General features: G+C 32.2%; 1 protein-coding gene across 2 annotated transcripts; it reads right to left on the bottom strand.

Moving 5' to 3' along the window:
• Positions 13099–18746, bottom strand: LOC18601902 (probable aquaporin NIP-type). 2 transcript variants are annotated; one of them, XM_018119335.1, is made up of 6 exons: positions 18563–18746; positions 18247–18468; positions 14071–14089; positions 13892–13953; positions 13486–13547; positions 13099–13361 (listed from the first exon to the last, which is right to left on the bottom strand). In XM_018119335.1, exons 1-6 carry the CDS (start codon positions 18698–18700, stop codon positions 13175–13177), a joined length of 690 nt encoding a protein of 229 aa, XP_017974824.1. In that variant the 5' UTR covers positions 18701–18746; the 3' UTR covers positions 13099–13174. The 2 variants fall into 2 exon arrangements, with proteins under 2 accessions (XP_017974824.1, XP_007033055.1); XM_007032993.2 differs by having other exon boundaries at positions 13892–14089.

Genomic DNA, 21702 nt, shown 5'->3' with positions numbered 1-21702 from the left:
CCCCCCCCCTCCCTTCCCTTCCCGCCGCTACCCTTGAGATTGATCTGCACAAACTTCCAAAACACAGCCTCCAAAGAAACACAGTAGCACAGCCCCTGAACCCCAAGGTATTAATCCTCCATCCAATTGTCACTCAGACATCAATCTTGAGAGACATCCCTCCGCCTATAGCCATCCCGTCGCTCCACCCTAATCAAAAGAGAACATCCACCACCTAAAAAAAACCAGCAATGTCATTAGCCAAGCCACTCCCTAAAAAATAGCAAAGGAGAGGAGCCTTCATAGAGCCAGAGGAGTTAATGGCAAGCCAAAAATCACATGAATGAAGATGTAGAAAGAGAGAGATCATTAATCAATTAACATTGAAAATAGAAAAAGGTAGTGTTTTTTTTATATATATTCTTTTCTATTTTTTCTTTATTTCTTTTTTTAACATAGGAACCTCTGTTCATGAACAAAATTCGTAACCATTCTAGGTACCCTATGAACATCAAGCAGTTCATGGCTCATTAAACACGTCATAGAAGAAGAAACTCACAAAATCTCATGAACCACCCCTCCCTCCCCCTTTCTCACATAGGTGAGTGAAGTGATGAGGTGCAGCATGAAGGAATTGAAAAAGATCAAAATCCCTAGAGACATTAAACCCCATGATATTCCAAACTAAGAATTTCACACATAGGTTTTAACCGCATCAAGTTCAAAATTATTGTCAAATTGGACTTCCTGACACACATCTTCCCCTACCAGGGATTGTTTCTCCAAAGTAGTTTTGTCAGTATGCACTACCATTTGTGAATCATCAAGATTATCATCAGCGATTACAACGAAGTTGTTTGCAGTACTAATTATGTGTGTGGTACTGTTTATGTCAAAATGTTGTTTTTTCTTCCATGACCACAATGTATGCATGTACATTGTATGCATGTACATATATATAACTAATGAATAATAATGGAAGCAAAAATAAATAAGTATAGGCAAATATCAACTATGATTTAATAATAATAGTGCATTTTTGTTTCCTGGCAGATAAACCTACCATCATCTAATAAGGATCATGACACTAACCTCCAACCATAGCAAATATTAAGCTTCTTCCTTCACAAGTTCCAAGCTTTTGTTTTTTGGAGTTCTTCAATCTTTTCCTTATGAGTTCTTCCAACCTAAATAACAATTAAAAGTGATGGTAATACAGTATTTTTTTAATAGATTGCCTAGGGTTGGGGATCCATACATTTTCTTTTATAAGTAGAATCTCTCCCATCAAAGTAATAACTACTACCTCAAAATTAGAAAAATTTTCAAAAACAATAGGTAATTATCACAATCACATTCAAATAATGGGTAGTTATGACAATCCCATTAAAACCTTATCACTTATCATAGAATCTAAAAGTTAAGACCACTAAAGATAATGCGATATTTAAATTTTAAAATTAAAATTCCAACATTTTCCCACTTGATCTGAACTTTTATTACACAATTATTTCTGCAACATAATAAGCTTATTCCCTATATGCTTATATAAAAAAATAGAAATACATGAATCATGGCGGTAAGTCCTTTTATAAATAAGTATTACCTTTCATGTATTACAAAACAATTTTTTTTTAAACAAACTTCATAATATGATATATTACTTTATGAATAAACCTCAAATGTTTATTTTGGGTCTTTAAATATTTGTTGTTCTCAAACATAAATGTATACAATGATAAATAAGAAAACAAACTAAAATTCAGTGTTTCATTAGAAAGAAAAATGTGCTAGCATCTCAACTCAAATAGTAAGTGACAGATCAGAAATCAATCCCATTTTCGCTACATAATCCTTGAACATCTTTGGTGGCATGCCTTTTGTCAAAGGATCTGCAATTATTAACTCAATATGAATGTGTTCAATAGCATTTCATTTGCTTTAATGTGCTTTCTGATAGTGTGTTTACTTTGATTTTCACTTTTTTTATTCTTAGCAAAGAACACAACATCAGAATTATCACAATACAACTTTAATGGCTTAGACATTGATTCAACAACTCAAAACCTAGAGATGAAACTTTTCAACCAAATACCCTGTGATGGAACCTCAAAACAAGAAACAAACTAAGCTTCTATCATAGAAGTAGCAACCAAAGATTGCTTTGTACTTCTCCAAGATATAACTCTTCCAACAAGCATGAAGATATATCCAAATGTTAACTTTCGAGAATCAACACAACCAGCAAAGTCTGAATCCGAATATCCAACAACTTCCAAGATGTCAGATCGTTTATATGTAAACATGAAATCTTTAGTCCCTTGAAGGTACCTTATGACCTTTTTTTGCAGCCTTCCAATGATCTAAGCCTGGATTACATTGATATCTTCCCAAAATTTCAACTACAAATGCAATGTCTAGTTTAGTATAGATTTGAGCATACATTAAGCTTCCAACAACTAAAACATATGGAATGTTTTTAATTTGTTCCCTCTCAAGTTCATTCTTAGGACATTGGATCAAATTAAACTTGTCACTCTTCACAATAGCTGCAACATTAGGTGAACAATCTTTCATCCAAAATCTCTCTAAAACCTTATTGATATAGGCTATTTGAGACAAACCCAAGATACCTTGAAATATGTTTCTATGAATCTTGATGCCAATGACATAAGACGTTTCGCCCATATCTTTCATGTCAAAATGCTAAGAAAGAAATTGTTTTTCCTCGTGTAGCAATCCCATATCATTGGTTCCAAGCAAAATATCATCTACATATAAAGCCAGAAAGATGATCTTACTCTCACTAACCTTGTGGTATATTCATTGATCCATAACATTCTTTATGAAACCAACTGAAGAGAACATTCTGAAACTTTAAATACCACTGACAGGAGGCTAGGTTCAATCCACATATAGACTTTCTAAACTTGCAAACCTAGTGCTTACCTTTATTCGAAATGATCCCTTCAAGTTATTTCATATAAACCTCTTGCTCTAAATCTCCATTAAAGAATGTTGTTTTCACATCCATTTGATGTAAATTTAAGTCAAAATGAGCAACTAATGTCATGATGATACGAAAGAATCTTTTTTCGAAGCAGGAGAAAATGTCTCTCGATAATCAATTCCTTTCTTTTGTGAGAATCTTTTGGCAACAAGTTTAGTCTTGTATCTCTCAATGTTGCCTAATGAGGCTTTCTTGGTTTTGAATACCCATTTATGACCAATGGGCTTCAGCCCATTAAGCAACTCAATAAGATCCCATACTTGATTATTTGCCATAAAACCCATCTCATCCTTCATGGCATCATACCAAAATTTAGATTTATCACTTTCCATTGCTTGTGAGAATTGTAGACACTTAAAAAAATATATAAATATAAATAAAAAATAAAAAATTTAAATTATAATAAAGTAAAATAAAATATATAAAATAATAATAATAAATAAAGAAAATAATAAAATTAAAAAAAAAAAAGGAATGGCTGGGCATACGCCCAGCCATCCTTTCCCTAACCACCCCACATGATGGGGTTCTGGCCACCAACTCCCTGGTGCCAGAACCCCATCGCCGGGTTGTCCAAATTTTTGGACAACCCGACTTTTTAAGGGCTATCTGCAAAGAACAAAGGACGACAACAAAAAAAAAATCCTAGATCTACCAGCAGCAAATACCTAGCCACAGGAACAAAAAAAAACAAAACACAAAGCAAAAAAGAAAAGGGAGTTAGATATGAGAAATGAGTGGGAGGGGGGTTCAAGGTTAAAGAGTTTTGGCTGGCGGCGAAGAGAAGAGAGGGAGTGGATCTATCTAGGTGTCCGACCGACGGTGAAAAAGATAAGAAAGAGAGTTTGGCGCCGGCGACAGAAAGCAAAGAGATCCGCCTGGCGAGAGAGAAATAGAGAAGAGGAAGCCGAAAGAGAGGAAAAAAGAGGGATCGGTCGGCGAAGGAGGAAAGGTTTTTTAGAGAGAAGGTGGAGAGTGCCGCCGCAAGAGAGAAAAAGTGAGGAATGAAAATGAAGAGAGAAAGAAAGAAAAAGGGGTTAAATACCTAGAGTTCGGGTCTCAAAACGGTCCCGTTTTAGAGTCAAAATTTTAAAAGGGGAGAGTGTCAAAACGACATCGTTTTGAGAGGCTTTGCAGGTACCAAACGGTGCGTTTTGAGTCCTACCTCGTGGGCTCCTAGAAGCAGACCGGGCGGAGTAGATTTGGGCTTCTGCAGGCCACCGAATTGGGCCAATCGCAGCCCAACAAGGTATAATTCTTTTCTTTTTTGCTTGGGCTTGTTTTAGTTAGTGTTGGGTCTAACCCATTTTAATTAAAATGTATTTATTTTTTAGGAAAGAAATATATATATAATATGAATACTTATATTTAATATTAAAAAATCAGAAAATAATAATGATAGTAAAAATAATAAAATAATAATAATAATAAAAGTAAAAAATAAATGAAATGATTATTAAAAAAATTTTCACCTATGAGAGGTAAAGAGTTATCTCTTCTAAGTGGATTTTTTCTTTTTGAATGCGAAGTTCGAGACGGATTTTCACCGAAGCGTCGGGATAAATCCGAACTCCAAATTTCAATACTCATCAACTCAAATAATGATATATATATTGAGAAAAGTAAATCTACACAATATCACATTTAAATCTAGGTTAGTGTAGTCAGTTAATTAGCAAATAAATATCATTGAATAAAATTGAGTTAACCATTAATTTAATTAATTATTTATTTGATTAAAAAGGAAGATAATACATAAGATGGAATATTAATTCACTATGCTAGCTAAAGAATATATATTTAAATAGGAAACTCTAAAAGCAATAAAAATAATAAATAATTAATAACAAATAATATTAAGTATATGAACAAAGTGATAGATATTATTAAACACATAATTGAGTGGATTATAAGATATTATTAAACACATAATTGAGTGGATTATAAATCACCTAAATCAATAAACGCGTGCATGTAGATATCATCATTTTATCCTGTCATAACATGCCACTCTTATTTTGCAAATGGCGTGAAAATCCCGATGATGGGATTTCCCCGAGGAGCTCGTAGAGACGAGTTCTTCTGGGGATATCTCTAGGTGAGGAGAATTTCGAGACTTCACCAAAGCGTTGGGATGGTTTTCAAATAATTTTCCAATAAAAGATTACCGACTCCATCATTTAAAATAAACAAGTCATGACATCATTTTACGCTTGCATCATGTGCATACGTCAAACCAAATAAAAACTCTCAGTCAGTCAATTTAACAAAAATTTAATTAACAAGTAGGGATTAAATTAAAAGTAGGTTATATTAAGATAACTTAAGATTAAATGGTACCGTTCGTGAAACGGGTGCCACGGAGGTGCTAACCCTTCTCCGTGCGTAACCGCACTCCCGAACCCATCTCTAAAAATGTAGACCAATTCTCGTTCTTTCGACAGATCTAAAATTAATTTAGAACTTCGTCGATTAGAATCGGGTTAATAGGTGACCAATCACACCTAGATAAAAAAGATTGGTGGCGACTCCCACACCATTTAATTTTCGCCCGCGTCTGGCAGTCGGGTTTCTAGACCCCCACGTTACGACAAGAATGTCTTTGGGTCATTTTGACACTAACATCATAGTCAAATTCTTGTAGATACACAACATAATTTGGTAAAAATTGTTGATTTTCTTAATGTTGTATTAACAATCTCTAGTGGAAATTGTTGTTCAACAGGTTGTTCCATTTGTGATAGTTGCTCAATAAAATCTTCCAAAACATTTTCAATAAGACATGAGGCTTGAGTAATTGGTTCCTTAATGTCTATCCTATTTGGAAGAACAACCAATGTGTTACTTGATGCAAGAGTAATATCAAGAACATGATCTTCCTCAAAAATTAAGTTTCTAAGTTGATCACTCCCACTAACCACACCCATCTCAAAAAACTTAGCATTATATAATTCAACAATTCTACTTGTATGATTTGGATAATAGAACTTGTAATCCTTGGACTTTTCAGCATATCTGATAAAATATCCACTTATAGTCCTTGTGTTTAATATTTTCTTATGGATTGTAAACCCTAACTTCAGCCAAGCAACCCCAAATGCATACATGTCTTACACTCGATTTTCAACCTTTTCATAATTCAAATGGCGTTTTAGGAACTGCCTTATTTAGAACCCTGTTCAATATATATGTTGATGTTTTAAAAGCTTCACACCACAAAGATAAAGAAAGTTTGGAGTAGTTAAGCATACTTTTTACCATATCCATTAATGTTCGATTTCTCCTTTTTTACTACCCATTCTGAGATGTTGAGCCAGGCAGGGTGTATTGAAATACAATACCTTGCTCTTGATGAAACTCAACAAATGGACCAAGTGCTTGTGTGGTTCTTTTGTACCTACCATAGTATTCACTGCCTTTGTTGGACATCATAATTTTTATTTGTTTTCCACATTGTTACTTTACCTTTGCTTTAAATATTTTAAAAACGTTCAACACGTCATTCTTGTTATGAAGCAATAAAGATACATAAATTGTGAGTAATCATCTATAAAAATGATGAAATATTTTTTACTACTCGAGCACATATCAAGGCAGCAAATATCAATGTGTATGATTTCTAGAATTTCAGAACTTTTTCTGGCACTTTCTTAGTCTTGTTAGTCTGCTTTCCTTTAATACAGTCTACACAAGTATCAAAATCAGTAAAGTCAAGAGTTTCTAAAATTCCATTGTTTACTAATCCTTTGATCTCTCAATGGAGATATATCCCAATCTCTAATGCCATAACATGGAAGTTTTCTCATTCATAACACAACGCTTAATACCAGAATTATCATGTAAAGCCATTAAACTTTAAGGAACACTATCATTTAAATGAGTTTTGAACAAACCATCATCCATTGTATCATTTCCAACAATAGTTACATTTTTTAATAAATTAAAAGATGTTCCAAAAAATTGAAGGAAAAACCCAAAGGTATAAGTCTTCAAATAGAATTTAAATTTCTAGAAAAACTTGGAATGTAAAAGGTTCATTCTAAATCCAAAACAAAACTAGTTGATAAAACTAGTCTGTATGTTCCAACATCTTCCACATGTGAAGGCATCTGATTTCCAGAATAGCTGTTACATTCACTCTTTGTTAGTTTCTTTAGGTTTAGAAATCCTTGCATGGTATTAGAAACATGGATTGTAGAACCAGAATCAATCCGCCAAGTGTTACGGGAAACATAAACCATATTAGATTCATAACACACATAAGATATGAGATTACCTTTCTTTTCAAGCTGAGCCTTCCTTTTAAGACAATCCTTCCTCATGTGTCCCTTTTTTTTAACAAAAAAAAAACACTTAGATTTGTCTTTCCTTCTAGTATGGGTAGGTCCATTCGACTTGCCAGTTGCATTTGATTTTCCCTTTTTTTTCTTGTTAAAAGCTTGCTTGTTGTTTTTTATTACCAAATATATACTTTCACCCATTTTCTGAATCAATCTTGTTTCTTCTTGAACACACGTGGTCAAAAGTTCATTGATTGACCATTTTTCCTTATGTGTGTTATAAGAGATTTTGAAAGCATTATATTGAGATGGAAGAGAGTTCGGGATAAAGTGCACTAGGAAATCATCAGAAATCTCTATCTTCAGGGACTTTAATTGAGCAACAATATTCCTCATTTGCATAATGTGCTCATGGACGTGTTTAACACCAGTGGGCTTCATTGATGTCAACTTGCTCATTAAGGTGCTAACAAATGCTTTATCAAAAAACTCAAATTGCTCATTAATAGCCTTTATTAGATCATTAACATTCTTACAATCGAGTATCAACCCACGAATACTACTCATAATATGGGATTTGATAAACATCATACTTAAACAGTTTGACCGTTCCCATCATTCATACAATGTTATCTCAGCTTGAGTACTAGTACTCGTAGGTACAGTTAGCTCATCCTTACGAAGAGCATAGTCGAGGTCCAAGCATCCTAAATGGAGAAGAACATTCTCCTTCCACCCTTTATAGTTGTCACCACTCAAGTAGGGAACTTTATTATTAAAAACCATCAAAGTTTGATCAATTGTAGATAAATAAATAAGTAAATAAAGATGCTTACTTAATAATATATGAGGCACAAACCATCAATCATAAAAATAGGTTTACTAATGTAAGACAAATCAAAATATACATGAATTAACATGTCATCAAAATCTACTTGTGGGCAAAGATTCTAACATATAATGATTCATTAACTTTTATGATGAAACTAAAAATTATTAATATTTTCTAATACTTGTGGGCTAATTAAGAAATAAAAATAATTTCTATTTCATCCTAATTAATCATGAAAATATAATAATTTCCCTATGGGGTAAAATAATTATAAAAATATGTTTAATTTAAATATTATGTCATTTAAACTTGATGTGATCCAAATAAATAAAAAAAATTACTTAATGTATATCTTATCATAATTAAGATGTGTGGCTAATCTCAACTATTCAAATATATACGATCACATGACATCACAATAATAATCAAGACATACACAAAATAAGTATAACATAAATTAAATATCAATTAATTTATTATACTAATAATGTCTCAACCAAATAAAAATAAATAAACAAGTAAGCTTAATTTGGACTAAGTAAACTCCTTTCATGATTACTATAGTCAAACTAATTAGATCTAGAAAACTAAATTAGATCCAAAATTAGCTTTATTTAAATAAGTTTACTTTTTTTAGGTTTATTGGCCCATTAGTTTTTTATACAAAATAGTCTATTCAAATTAACAACCAATAAACCCAAACAAAAACATAAATAGACTAAGCCCAATATCTATTTATTCTGATTCAGACAAATTGCATAAAAGTAAACACAATATTTGTTTATTTTGGTCTAGACAATTCACACAATTGATTTGGAATGTTAAAACATAGACTAACAAAACCAATTTGGACCCAATACAGATATGCAAAGAAAATATTTTCTTTCAAGACTTTGCTAATTCACAGTAAACAAAGCTATACCTCTTTAGAGATGAAGAATAAACTAATTAATGTGATAAGATTTGTACATTTTCGACAAGTAGAGAGCAGTCAACTCAATATTTTATAGTTTTCATCAATTATATAACAAGAGCGCAAACTATTTTCCAACATTATGTAATGACAAAATCTATGAACCAGTTATTCACAAACTAATTGAATATTTTATAGTACTTTGCAATGTAAATGTTAACCAGAAGCTATTACTTGGATTTTTTGTACTCTTAATCACAGCCGTTTCAAGATAGACATAAAAAAATCTAATTTTTTTTAATAAACAATGGGTCTTTATAGAAGATTTTACAAAAGCAAGATTAATGCTAAGGCTTATAACTCTTTAAAAATAAATTTTTAAAACAATATTTTAGAAATATATAGAAAATTATAAGCATACAATTTTTGAATAACTCATCAAATATGTTAGGTAGAGATTATTCATTGCTCTGATGCCACATGTTAAGTATATTCACAAACATATGTATGCACATATATATAAATAATGAATAATTACGGAAGCAAAATAAATAAGTATAGGCAAATATTAACTATGATTTAACAATAATATTGCACTTTTGTTTATTGGCAAAAAAACTTACCAAATCATCATCCAATAAGGATCATGACACTAACCTCCAATCATCCAAGCCTTTTCTTCTAGAGTTCTTCAATCTTTCCCTATGAGTTCTTCCAATCCAAATAACAATTTACAGTACTGGTAATATGGTACTTTTTTTTTAAATAGATTGCCTTAGGTTGGGAACTCATAGGTTTTCTTTTATAAGCAAAATCCCTCCCATCGAGGTGATAACTACTGCCTCAAAATTAAGAAATTTTTTCAAAAATAATAAGTAATTATGACAATCCTAATCAAATAATTGGTAGTTATCACAATTCCATTAAAATTATATCACTTATCATGAAATCTAAAAGTTAGAACCAATAAAGATAATGAGATATTTAAATTTTAAAATTAAAATTCCAACACACAATCCAATCCTTTGAAATTTTCTACTTTGGCTTTGTAGCCCAAATTGTTTCAAGTTCTTTTTCGTTAAGTTCATGCTACTTAAACTCTTGCTTCTCACTAACTTTGGTAGTGTGACCAAACAACTTACACAAATGACATTTTTTAGGACTTCAAGGTATTTCAACCTAACTGACTACAACAGTACCATTTCTCAATTCAACATTAATAATATTAGAAATTTTATCATCAAATCCAACATCCACACGACCTTATGACATGTTTGGTTCACGAAATGAAATAAAATAATTATTTTATGAGAATATAATAAAAAAGAAATAGAATAAAATTATTATTTTGTAGTTTGATTTATGAAATAAAATAGGGTAGAATTTCTATTATGACTGATTCTAATATTTGATTGATAAAAATAACTTTGAAATAATCAAAGAATAAATGATAAAATAACAAAACTACCCTTTATTATAAAAAAATTTTATTATCATCTAAAACAAAAATAAATTCTATTTTCATTAAACATCAATAATTTATTATTAAATTATTAATATAAATTTTTAATTTTTTATTAAACTATAGAATAATTTATTACTAAATTAGTTATATTATTTTTAATTTTAATTATTGAATTTATTTTTCTCTATTTGTATTTTTCATTTCTTAATCTTTTAATTTCTATTTTTATTAAATATCAATAATTTATTATTAAATTATTAAATTATTTATATTAAATTAGTTATACAATTTTTTAATAAATTGTTTGAATAATTTTTTTCCAATTGTATTTTTCATATTTTTATCTTTTAATTTTTATTTTCATTAAATATCAATAATTTATTAACTAATATAATTTTTATTTTAATTTTCTTTTTTTTTTTGTTTTTTCATTTTTCCTCTTTTTCTTCGTTTCTTTCCTTTTCTCGTTTGTTGCTGGCCAACGGAGCAACCGTCAGCGACATTGGAGTGCCAATCTGGTCCTGGTCGCGGCTAGATCTAATCGTTGGAATGTCGATCTAACATTGACTGAGACCAGATTTGGCCAATGGCATTACCAGATTTGGTGCTTCCCACGGCCAGATTGGTGCTCCAACGGCCAAATCTAGCCGTAACCATTGTCGGATCGACGCTCCAACATCGTTGCGGTTTCTTCGATGGTCAACAATAGATAACTTGGCGATGATGACGACAGAACATAGCGGTGGCTGTGGAGGAGGGCGGTTGTAAACTTGCTTAGAGAGAGAAGGGGTGGGAGGCAGATCAAGAAAAGAGAGAAACAAGGAAAGCAATTGAGTAAAAAGAAACCTTTTATCGTACTAGGGTTGTAATTATTTCTATTAAATAGGGACATTTTCGTCTAATGATATTTTTACCCTATTTCTTCAATTATGAAATGGCTAATAATGGGGGAGAGAGAAATAGCTAAGGCCCTTTTTTGGGAATAGTGGGGAGAGAGGGGAATAGCTAAGCCTAGCTAATGGCTATTCCCAACAGTAAAATGCAACCAAATAAAGGAGTAAGGGGGAAATGGCTTAGCTATTCTCCCGTGCCAAACCCAAAATCACCGTGAATCAATACAAGAAAAGAAAATGTTGCCCCAAACACAAAGAAGCAACAAGAACAAAATCTAAAAGTCAAAAGAGCCTTAACAGGTACCAAGAAAACATAATGGCATACTAACTCCTAACTAGGTAGTTGATCTTAGTTTGAGTGGAACATTCCACAACTTTAGTCGAGGTTAAAGCCGTGAAACCCGTACCAGGTTGCCATCTACGATTTATTATTAGCTTGTGATTCATATGCCATAATCCTGATTCCATAATCTATTCACAAGCGCCATTTGAAGGGAATAAAAAAAAAATGAACATTGACCTTCCAACAAGTTTAATCTAATCGTACCAGATTTCCCTCATATTAAGTATGCAGCTTTTAGCTTATGTTTTAATTGTTAGTTGGATTTGTTAAGACACCAAATTGAAAAATTTTTAAATAGACTTCAAAGTGTATTAATGTCATTGTCCTTAAGGTTTTATTCGCATCACTTATAGTGTGTAAAAAAGTTACCGACATATAAACTTTAAAGATATAATTGACAACGTTTTGCACTAACGAAATCAATTCATTGAGTATTCACCGGAGTACAACAAGATTATCAAATTTTTATAATATTTTTTTATAAGTAAATAATAAAGAAGAATTGGAGAATGTTTAAGAAAAGAAGGAAAAATATTATTGTTTTTTTATATATGTTCTGTTATCTAAAGGATAGACCTTTTTATAGGTTTAGATACTTATTCTTAACAACACAGTTTGTACTTGTCTATTTCAAATAAACATAACTCTTAGTTTTTCTCAATAAACGTGACTCTTCTTTATTTTCTTATTTTCAATAAATATAATTTTCAAATACGATTTTTTCAATAGAACATTTTAATGTTCCAACAAAGTTCTCCAAAAACTGCACCACCAAGCTAAAATTCGATGAATTGATAACCTCATCAGTAACAGCTTGTAGAGGCTTGACCACCTTCCTTCCCTCTGCTTCAATAAAGGGAAAGAAGTCGAGGCATGTACCTTTTTCAAGCCCTGACAAATTTTTCCAGTTTGCTTAAAACAACGCATTGGCAACATCATAATTTCTACAACAATTCCAATATCAAATATATAATCAATTCAAAGTATAAAACTACTAAATATTAAGAAATATGCTAATTAGACTTATTAAGTAGGCAGACTTAAGTATATGATTAAAATATCCAATAAATAATTTTTGAATTCATTTACATAGATATAAGTATAGATATAGGTAAATTTTTAGGTTTTTTAATTAGTTAATGGTTAATAAAAACAAGGATAAACCAAAAGCATACTTACATCAAAAGCCAATTTTTATTAACCTTTTATAATAAGTAAATTTTTTTCATTACATGCGAAATTGTATATTAAAATATAAGATGGATAAAGAAAAATAATTTCTTTCATGTTATAAATTTCAATGCTCTCTTTCAAGTTTTGAATTTGAGAATTTGAAAATATATAAAAATTTCAAATTTAAAACCGTTGAAAACTTGCGAATAAAATAAATGTAAATGATACAAAAATGAACTAAACAAAGAATAGTTGTTAATTATTTGAGATGCTAATGAAGAAAGAGTTAGTTGCTTCTAATGGTTAAGTCACGAAGAGATTTGTCTGTAAATCTCATTAGGTTATAGATGAAGGCTCCAGCTATAGTTCCGATGATTGGTCCAAATATGTACAACCAAAGTCCCTTGTAAACATGCTTAACAAGTGCTGGCCCGATACTCCTTGCAGGGTTCATTGAAGCGCCAGAAATTGGCCTGCATCACATTAATAATTTTCTTCAATTTAGTATAGCTAACTTCTATTAATGTTTTGAGAAAAAAAAAGTAGAAGTATAACAAATGAGGAAATGAAATTAACAAGCTCAAAGTGAAAGATTACCCAGCCACAAAGACATTCAACATAATAGTCATTCCAACAGCTATTCCTCCTAGTTCTCCCACCTGTCAAAATGGGAATAAAAACTGAGTGTCATGTTTGTATATATGGTCTACATTGTTAATAAATTCTATGACATTGCAAGCAATATCATACTGATAATAATTTGAGTAAATTTATGCTACTAGAAAATCAATTATTTGCCTTAATGTCTAAGGTATTAATAAGTTAGTCGTTGATTATGGTCTAATTATATCACACAGCAAATTTATGGAGAAAACCCCTCTCCGAAGGAAAAGCAAAAGCTCTTGGAATCTTTGTAAAAGGTTGATTTGTTTCGATCAATTTTGTGCATTAATAAGAAAATGTAAGTGAAATATATATGTAAAACTGAAAATTAATTACAAACCGCTCTATTATCAGTGGTGGCCCCAGAAATCACGAACATCAAGAGGAAGGAGATGATGATTTCTACAGAAAAAGATTGGGCATTAGAGCCAACTGGTACAGTTCCAAAATAAGCAGACGGAGTCACATCAAGCACCAAGGCTAATGTGGCACTCGCAAGAATTGATCCCATTAGCTGACCTGCAACGTACACTGGAACCTACAATTTCATGCAATGTAATAACAAATTATTCACCATTAATTCAACCAAATATGACTTTTTTTTATTACTGTTACTGCAAAGAACAAGTTAACACACCTTTTTCCTACTATCCATTTTAATATTTGACTAATGTAGACAATTGATACTTGTTATTTTTTAAGTATTTTAATCTAAACCCTATAAATACTAAAATAAAATTTTTAATTATTATTTGAACTCGAACTCGAATATTCTAAATATTACTGTATCTGTTAAATACTTGATTAAAATAATTTTAAAATTATTTTTATGTATATATTAATGAAAAAAAAATTAATAAATTAAAGATAATTCATAAAAATTAAAATTTAAAATCATATTTAGAACAATTAATGAATTTTAGTATGTATTACATTAATTATAAAGAATTTGAAAAAAAACATAATATATATTTGAATAGCAAGCATAATATATATAACTAAAATTTAATATTAAAGAGTATTATTTATAATCAAATTCAAGTAATAAGCATCCACAATTACCAAAACCTTACCCCGATTCCGTGACCGATAATAATTTTACAATTTGAACCAGATTATAGATACTCTAGGGAAAGGTTAGCTTTCTAAGATGACGAATGGATGGAAGGAGTGTGGTTAAGACAGGTGTTCCCAAGGATGTACTCCTTAGCTCTTAACAAGGAAGGGTCGATTAAGGATTTTGGGAAACGGATTGGGGAAAAATGGAGGTGGAAAATACAATTGAGGTGTGATCTTTTTGGGTGGGAAAAGAAGCAATAGGACCAATTAATGCAAGTTTTAGAGGAATACCTAGTGGCATCTAAATTAGAGGATAAGTTGATTTGGAATGGATACTTAATGGTGTTTACTCAGTTAGGTCATTCTGTAGAGTTGCAATAGGACAAACGGGTAGAGTGGAGGTGATGTGAAAGGCTGTGTGGATGGGGATGGCACCGATCAAGGTCGAATTGTTTTGCTGGAGAGGGCAGTGAAAGCGAAATTGATGAAAAGAGGACTATTGAGGTCAGAGTCGGCAATGTGTTTGCTATGTACTGAAAAAGTTGAATCGGTGGATCATCTGTTTTTGGAATGAAAGGAGAGTTGGAAGGTTTGGATGGGGTGGCATAAATGGTGGGGGATTCAAGGAGGAATGCAAGCAAAGGCTCCCTTTTTTTTTCCGAAATGGAATGATTTGGTTCAAGCAGGCAAGAGAAGATTATGGAGATTGGTCTTTTTTGCAATTAACTAGATTATTTGGCTGATAAGAAACGAGATGGTGTTCTAGGGGACATTGTGGGATGGGAATCAATGTTTCGATTTAACTACGACTAGAATTGCTTGGTGGGCTAAGGCTAAATGGTCAGAGAAGTATGAGAAGTTTGAAGATATTATAAGGAATCCCACCATGGTCACATTCCAAAAAAAGAGTCTGAAAATAAGAGGAAGTGTTAGTTAGAGAGCACCACCTCCAGGTGCACTTAAATTCAATGTCGATGGCATTGCAAGAGGATCCCCGGACCAGCAAGGATAGAAAGGGCACTGAGGGATCCTAATGGAGCAATCAAAGTCTTGTTCTCAAAAGTGGTAGGGGTTATGGATGCGAATACCATAGAGTTACTTGCTACGAAAGAGACGTTTATGATTGTCGCAGCCTCAAAATGGAAGGAGATGAACATGGTGGAAATCGAAAATGACTCCAGTAATGCAGTGACCTGGCTTGATAATCTTGATAAATCTCCTTGGATACTAAGGAAGATCATTTTAGGTATAGAAGAGTTGAAAAGGCAGATAGGAGCATGGGAGGTCAGAAAAGTACCTAGATCAGTTAATGAAATGGTTGATGATCTTGCTAAGGGGAGGGTGGAGAGGAGTGAGGATTTTTTATGGGTAGCTAATTAATTTTGACGCTTTTTTCTACTTTGGATTTGTGCACTGATTGTTTTTATGGTCCATTCTTTTGGTTTTTGTGATGGCTTTCCCTTTGTTTAATGTTTTGAATTTTTAAGACCATGTTTTGCTTTGAGAAAAGCCGAGAAGGTAAATGCGTAAAACTGAGATCATCTTTTCTAGTAAGTGCTCTTCTTGAGAGTCCAAAAGGAAACTAGGAAAAAAAAGAGAGAGAAATAAATAATAAGGAAAAAGAAAAAAGAAGAAGATAATAGAAAGGAGAGAAAAAGTCCTTTCTAAGAGAAAAAGAAGAGGAATTCTTAGAGTTGGATTCTAGGAAATTCAAAAACAGTTACAAGGACTATGGCATGTGTCTAATTGTTTTTTGCTAGTGGGAAGCCTTTATGTTCTGGTTGGGAGGAGTTCCTTCTTTGAGTTTCCTTTTACCTTTTTTATTGACTAATTTTTGTGTTATTAGGCTTATTTTGGCCTAGTTAATGGCTCTGCTCTTGAGTTTTTTGGTTATGTTCCTATCTTTAAGTGTCGACTGGGGGGGGGGGGGGGGGGTTGGGGCGTTTTTTGTAATGGTGGCCTTATAGGGGCAAGGGGTCTCTTTCCCTTATGAGTTGGTTTTTGTGTTTGTTTTACTTTGTTTTTCTTTTTTTCCTTTTGTCTCTATTTTCAAGCTGATAGATTGTTTGTTTCTAAAGGTTGCTTGTGGATTTTGTACTATAATTTGAGCACGAAAAAAAAATTTGAAAGGAAAATTTTGTACAGAAAAATAGATGACAAACTAAAAATGAATGAAAAAAGAAAGAAGAAATAAAAAGGAAAAGAAAAGAAATCTTTTTTTAAAATTTTTTGTGTATTTTGAAACAAAAGGACATTGGTCTCCCAATCTTCTTGGGAGGAAGGTCTGTTTTGGTCCTTTTGCTCTATTTGAGGATTTCTTTAGGGGCGGGAATTGATGGTGGATTGCTTTTTCTTGATTTAAGGTTGTGAAATCTCGATTTTTTTTGGCCTTTGGGGGTTTGGGGAAGGAAATTTTGTTTGGTATGGTCCTTAGGATCTTAAGGTTCAAGTTGTTTATGGGTGACTCTGTTTTTCCATGTTCTCATGTATGTGAGGGTCCTCAAGGATTGAGGAGGGAAGATTATGAAATTGAAGGTTCTTTAGGGATTGGATGATGGTTGGTGTTCTTTTTTTGATCTGGTTCGATATGCGATTCTTCTGATTTTGTAAGAGGGAAAGGAACGCTCTGAGGGAGGAAAGGGCTTGGTGTGGTAGGATCTGTTTGGATGGTTGTTGGCCTTGGGGTTTGATCTTTTTCGTTGGCATTGTTTATTGTTGTCATGGTTTTTTGGGAGGGTGTACAAATGATTGAGGGGGAGGGGGGTCTTTAAGGGGTCTGTTGGTGGTCGCTGGACTTAGGTTGAGGGAATGGCTCAAAGGCGGTATGGTCTGCTTTTCCATGCTCATTTCCTTCTTGGCTCGAGCTATGTTCTTCGGAATTTTCGACTGTTTCTCGTGTTTTGGCTGGAGATCTTCAACGATGGTTTTTTTGCTTTAGTGATTGCTTTGAAGGCTCTCTTTGCCCTGCGGGTTCCTTTCTGTTGGTTTTGGTTGATCTTTTTCTTCTTGTTCAGTAGTGAGCATCTCTTCTTGGTAGCTTCGATTCTTTGGGCTTTCTCCTCTTTTCCCGTTTTAGGTTTCAGGAAGATCTTAGGTTTTAATGTCCTTTGACGGATCTTTTGCATTGATCTATGTTGACAGTGGCCAATGGGGAAGCTAGCTTATTTTTCGCAATTGTGCAAAGCTCTTTCCCACGTCAAACTCTTTATGCTATCAAAATCTTTTGCAAAAGAGGCTTGTCATGGCATAAGCGGGGTGATGGCGGAATAAAAACCACTTTTCAATAGCAAAAAAAGAAAAAAAAAACAGATTATATATACTTTAATCTTACTTAGTCGAATAATATAGGATACTCGGTTACAATATAATCATTGACATTCTTATCTTTATCAAGATAATAAGAAAAAAAATGAATTGTAGCCTAATCTAAAAAGATTTGTCAAAAGAGATGGCAAAGTAGGGTCTACTTAACTCCATAAATTAAGAAAAATATGTTTTTAGAATCAACTTTGTCTTGGTGAAATTGATGAATCGGACTCAACAAGTGTTTGGGTTTTAGAGTACCGAGATGACTTATCCCTGAAAATTTATCCATGCAAAGTCGTATTAAAAATTAAAAAAAAAAAAGTAATTTACCTGCTTAAATGGGATTCTACGAAAAATTGCAAAGGTGATGGTAACAGCTGGATTGAAATGAGCCCCAGAAATATGGCCAACTGAATAGATCATGACCATCACGATTAGACCCCATGTTACACAAACGCCTGGAAATGTGACTGATCCGTAGATTTTGTTCACAGCCACAGAACCGCAACCGGCAAATATTATGAAGTAAGTGCCAATAAGCTCAGCAATCAACTGAAAGAAACAACCGGCGAAAGATATCAATTCAGTAATATTTATGCAACAAAATTAAATAAAACTATAAATGTCGAATTTGCTCATGACTGACCTTTTGCACTGTGGTTACTACAGAAGTTGAAGAACAAAGAATGGATAATTGATCAGTTTCAGATTTATTTGAAGTGGGATGACCTTGTTCCATCTTTGATATTTCTTCTTCTTCAATGTTGTCAGTCTTTGTAGCCATAGTTAAGCAATGAAAGAAAAAATAGCAGGTAGTTTTGGGAGAAGCGATAGCGTGGATAATTAGGGTTTGAAAGGGTCTAAAATGGTTTTAAATTAAGATAATGACAAAGTGGATTTGGTTAGGATATATTTGAGATAGAGATTTTTTTTCTTTAAAAGGAGGATGTTTGATCGCTTTGAACGAGAGTGCGCAAATTAAGCTCGAAATTATTTGTTGTGTACTCAAGTTTGGTTCAAAAATAATAATAAATTAAGGTATTTGGAGTAGAATGATCAATTTGGTTCGACCTAAAGTTGGAACCAATATAAGATTGTAACTTAACTAAATTTTATAGCTTTATGTAAAGAAAATTATCACTATATATATATATATATATATATATATATCTATATATATTGCATTAGGAAATAATTAACAATGGAAAAGTTGATCAGGCTAGTGATTGGCTTAAGTTTACCAATAAAATATTTAAAGTTAAAATATTCGAACCAGTCAAACTTGAACTTAGTTAAACAGTAAAGAAATCAAATTCAAGATATTCAAATTACTCAAACTTTTAATTGGTTGATCGGTGACAAAGTTGAGTTATTCCACTAGTTATTAGTTAAAATTTAACTTATTTACACACACCATCATAATTGGAGGTAGTTATAAAAGTTCAAATTTTGATTTCAACTCACCAAATAAAAGGGGATTTAGATCATCAATATCAAATTTAAATATGAGCATAGTTAAAGCTAAATAACATTACAGTTTGAAATAAAATACATAATAAATAAAAGATAATTTTTTTAACATACAAATCTTGAATTTTTATGTCAATTTTTTTAGAAAAAATAAACATTAAGATCTAATTTAAAAAATATTCATATCAAACTTTTTATATTAAATACATATATATATATATTAATTGAATTAAATTCTCAAGTGTATTACATCAAGTCTTTGGAATCTAGCAAGCTATAGATAGTGCATTTTGAATATATGAGTGCAACCTTGAGAATCATTTCTCGTGTGTTTTTTATTGAATGTTCTTGTCAAGATGAATTCATGAGTTGGCAATATATAGGAACATAAAGAAGCTATCAATATTCCCAAAAAACAAAAAAAGAAATAAAATATTTAGACAGTATCATGATATCTTCTTGTTGATATGGAACGACATACACTTTTTAACTTTACAATTTAGCTAGATGCCATTGATAAAGGGCAAATTAAAACCCAAACTCCAAATACGTCAATAACCGATGATGGGAAATAGGTAGCCACATTAGATGTTCGATACTTGAGGCAATGGCTTGCTATAAATGTGAAGTACATAGCAATGTAGTCCACGGTCAATAGGCCTTCTTGGCCCATGGCCTAGTTAAGCAACGTACCTTCACTATGTTCTAGTCCAGCGGTTAAGCCACGAATTAAGGAAAGTAGTTGTAAAACTTAATCATCAGGTTAAAAAAAATTTCTTTTCCTCTCCATTTCCATCCTTCTTTTCCCCTCCCCATTTCCATCCTTCTTACCGGCTAAAGGATCAAATAGGAGAGTCTATTTCATAAATTTTGTGTATATTATGTGGAAAACACTAAAGTGTCTAACTACTTCCAAAAAATTTAAAGAAAAAAAGAACCCATGAATTTACTATTTACTCTTACTGGATATAAAGAATTAAAGATGCCCTCATAAATTTTGTGTATATTATGTGGAAAACACTAAAGTGTCTAACTACTTCCAAAAAATTTAAAGAAAAAAAGAACCCATGAATTTACTATTTACTCTTACTGGATATAAAGAATTAAAGATGCCCATAAGCTCTTCCAAAAAAAAAAAAAGATGCCCGTAAATGGAGTGAGTTAAGCCTATCAAGCTTCGTTTAAAAAACCAACTCCGAGCTGGGCTTGACACATTTATTTTAACTATTTTTTTATTACTTAAATAATAAAAATATTACTTTTCATATTAATATTTTAATATTTTAAAATTGAAATCAAATGAGAATATATTATTTATTAATATAATAATCTAATCTAATCAAACCTGGATGCTGGGGCCTTGAACACCTATTGGATGTCATTTGTGAACAATCAAATTATTTGACTTGTTGCATGAAATAGTATATCATGTCATATTTATTTATATTTATATATATATACACACACATAAGTGAGGGGCATGCTAGTAAACGTGCCTTCTAGCACATTTTGTGACGAGGAGAGGAGTCTTATATTGGATAACTAATGAAAAAGGTAAGCATTAGGTTTTTGAGAAAGAGCTCATATATTGCAAGTTATGTTCGTTGAAAGTAAATGGGTGATTTAGGAAGGTCCGATCGCCAAGGTTAGACACCTTCACTCTGTCACGACCCGAAACTCTCATAGAGCCCGTGACAACCGTCGCAACGTCTCGATAGGCACTCATTACCCCGAATGCCGATCGAAACCCCGCAAGGCTTAGCATAAGCTTCCGCATCTCCCCAGTGAGTGACAGTTATTAAATCTCACATTTCAAAAAAATCATAAGTCATTTCCAAATCAAAATAATAAAATATTACTTTCTGGCTCACAGGGGCATTTTCGTCATTTTTCTTCGAAAATACCGAAACTCGCCAAAAACATGGTGTAAAAGCTAAATATATTCATACATACTTTAAATCAAATAACTGAAGAATAAAATTACTTTTACGATGACACGTGGGCTCCCAACTGACTAAGAAGATGTAGGGCTATGAACCCTTACTTTTTATTATGCAACTCCGAGATTAATTCTCGTCTTAATCAACTATCAACAAATTATCCTGAGCCTGAAAAATGGATAGGAAGAGGGGTGAGATTATGATTACATAATCCCAATGAGTAGACAGACATCATCAAAATAATCTAAAGCCGAGTAATAGGAGACAATTAAAATAATTCATCCCAACCCATATAAATAATTGGATTTCATTCAATTACTCAACATGGCTTATGCACTTTTCAAAAACTTGGCCCTTGCCAAAAATCCATTCTCGG

This window comes from Theobroma cacao, chromosome 4 (assembly GCF_000208745.1).
Source record: "Theobroma cacao cultivar B97-61/B2 chromosome 4, Criollo_cocoa_genome_V2, whole genome shotgun sequence".
Taxonomy (NCBI): Eukaryota; Viridiplantae; Streptophyta; class Magnoliopsida; order Malvales; family Malvaceae; genus Theobroma; species Theobroma cacao.
This window is presented reverse-complemented; position numbering and strand designations above follow the sequence as displayed.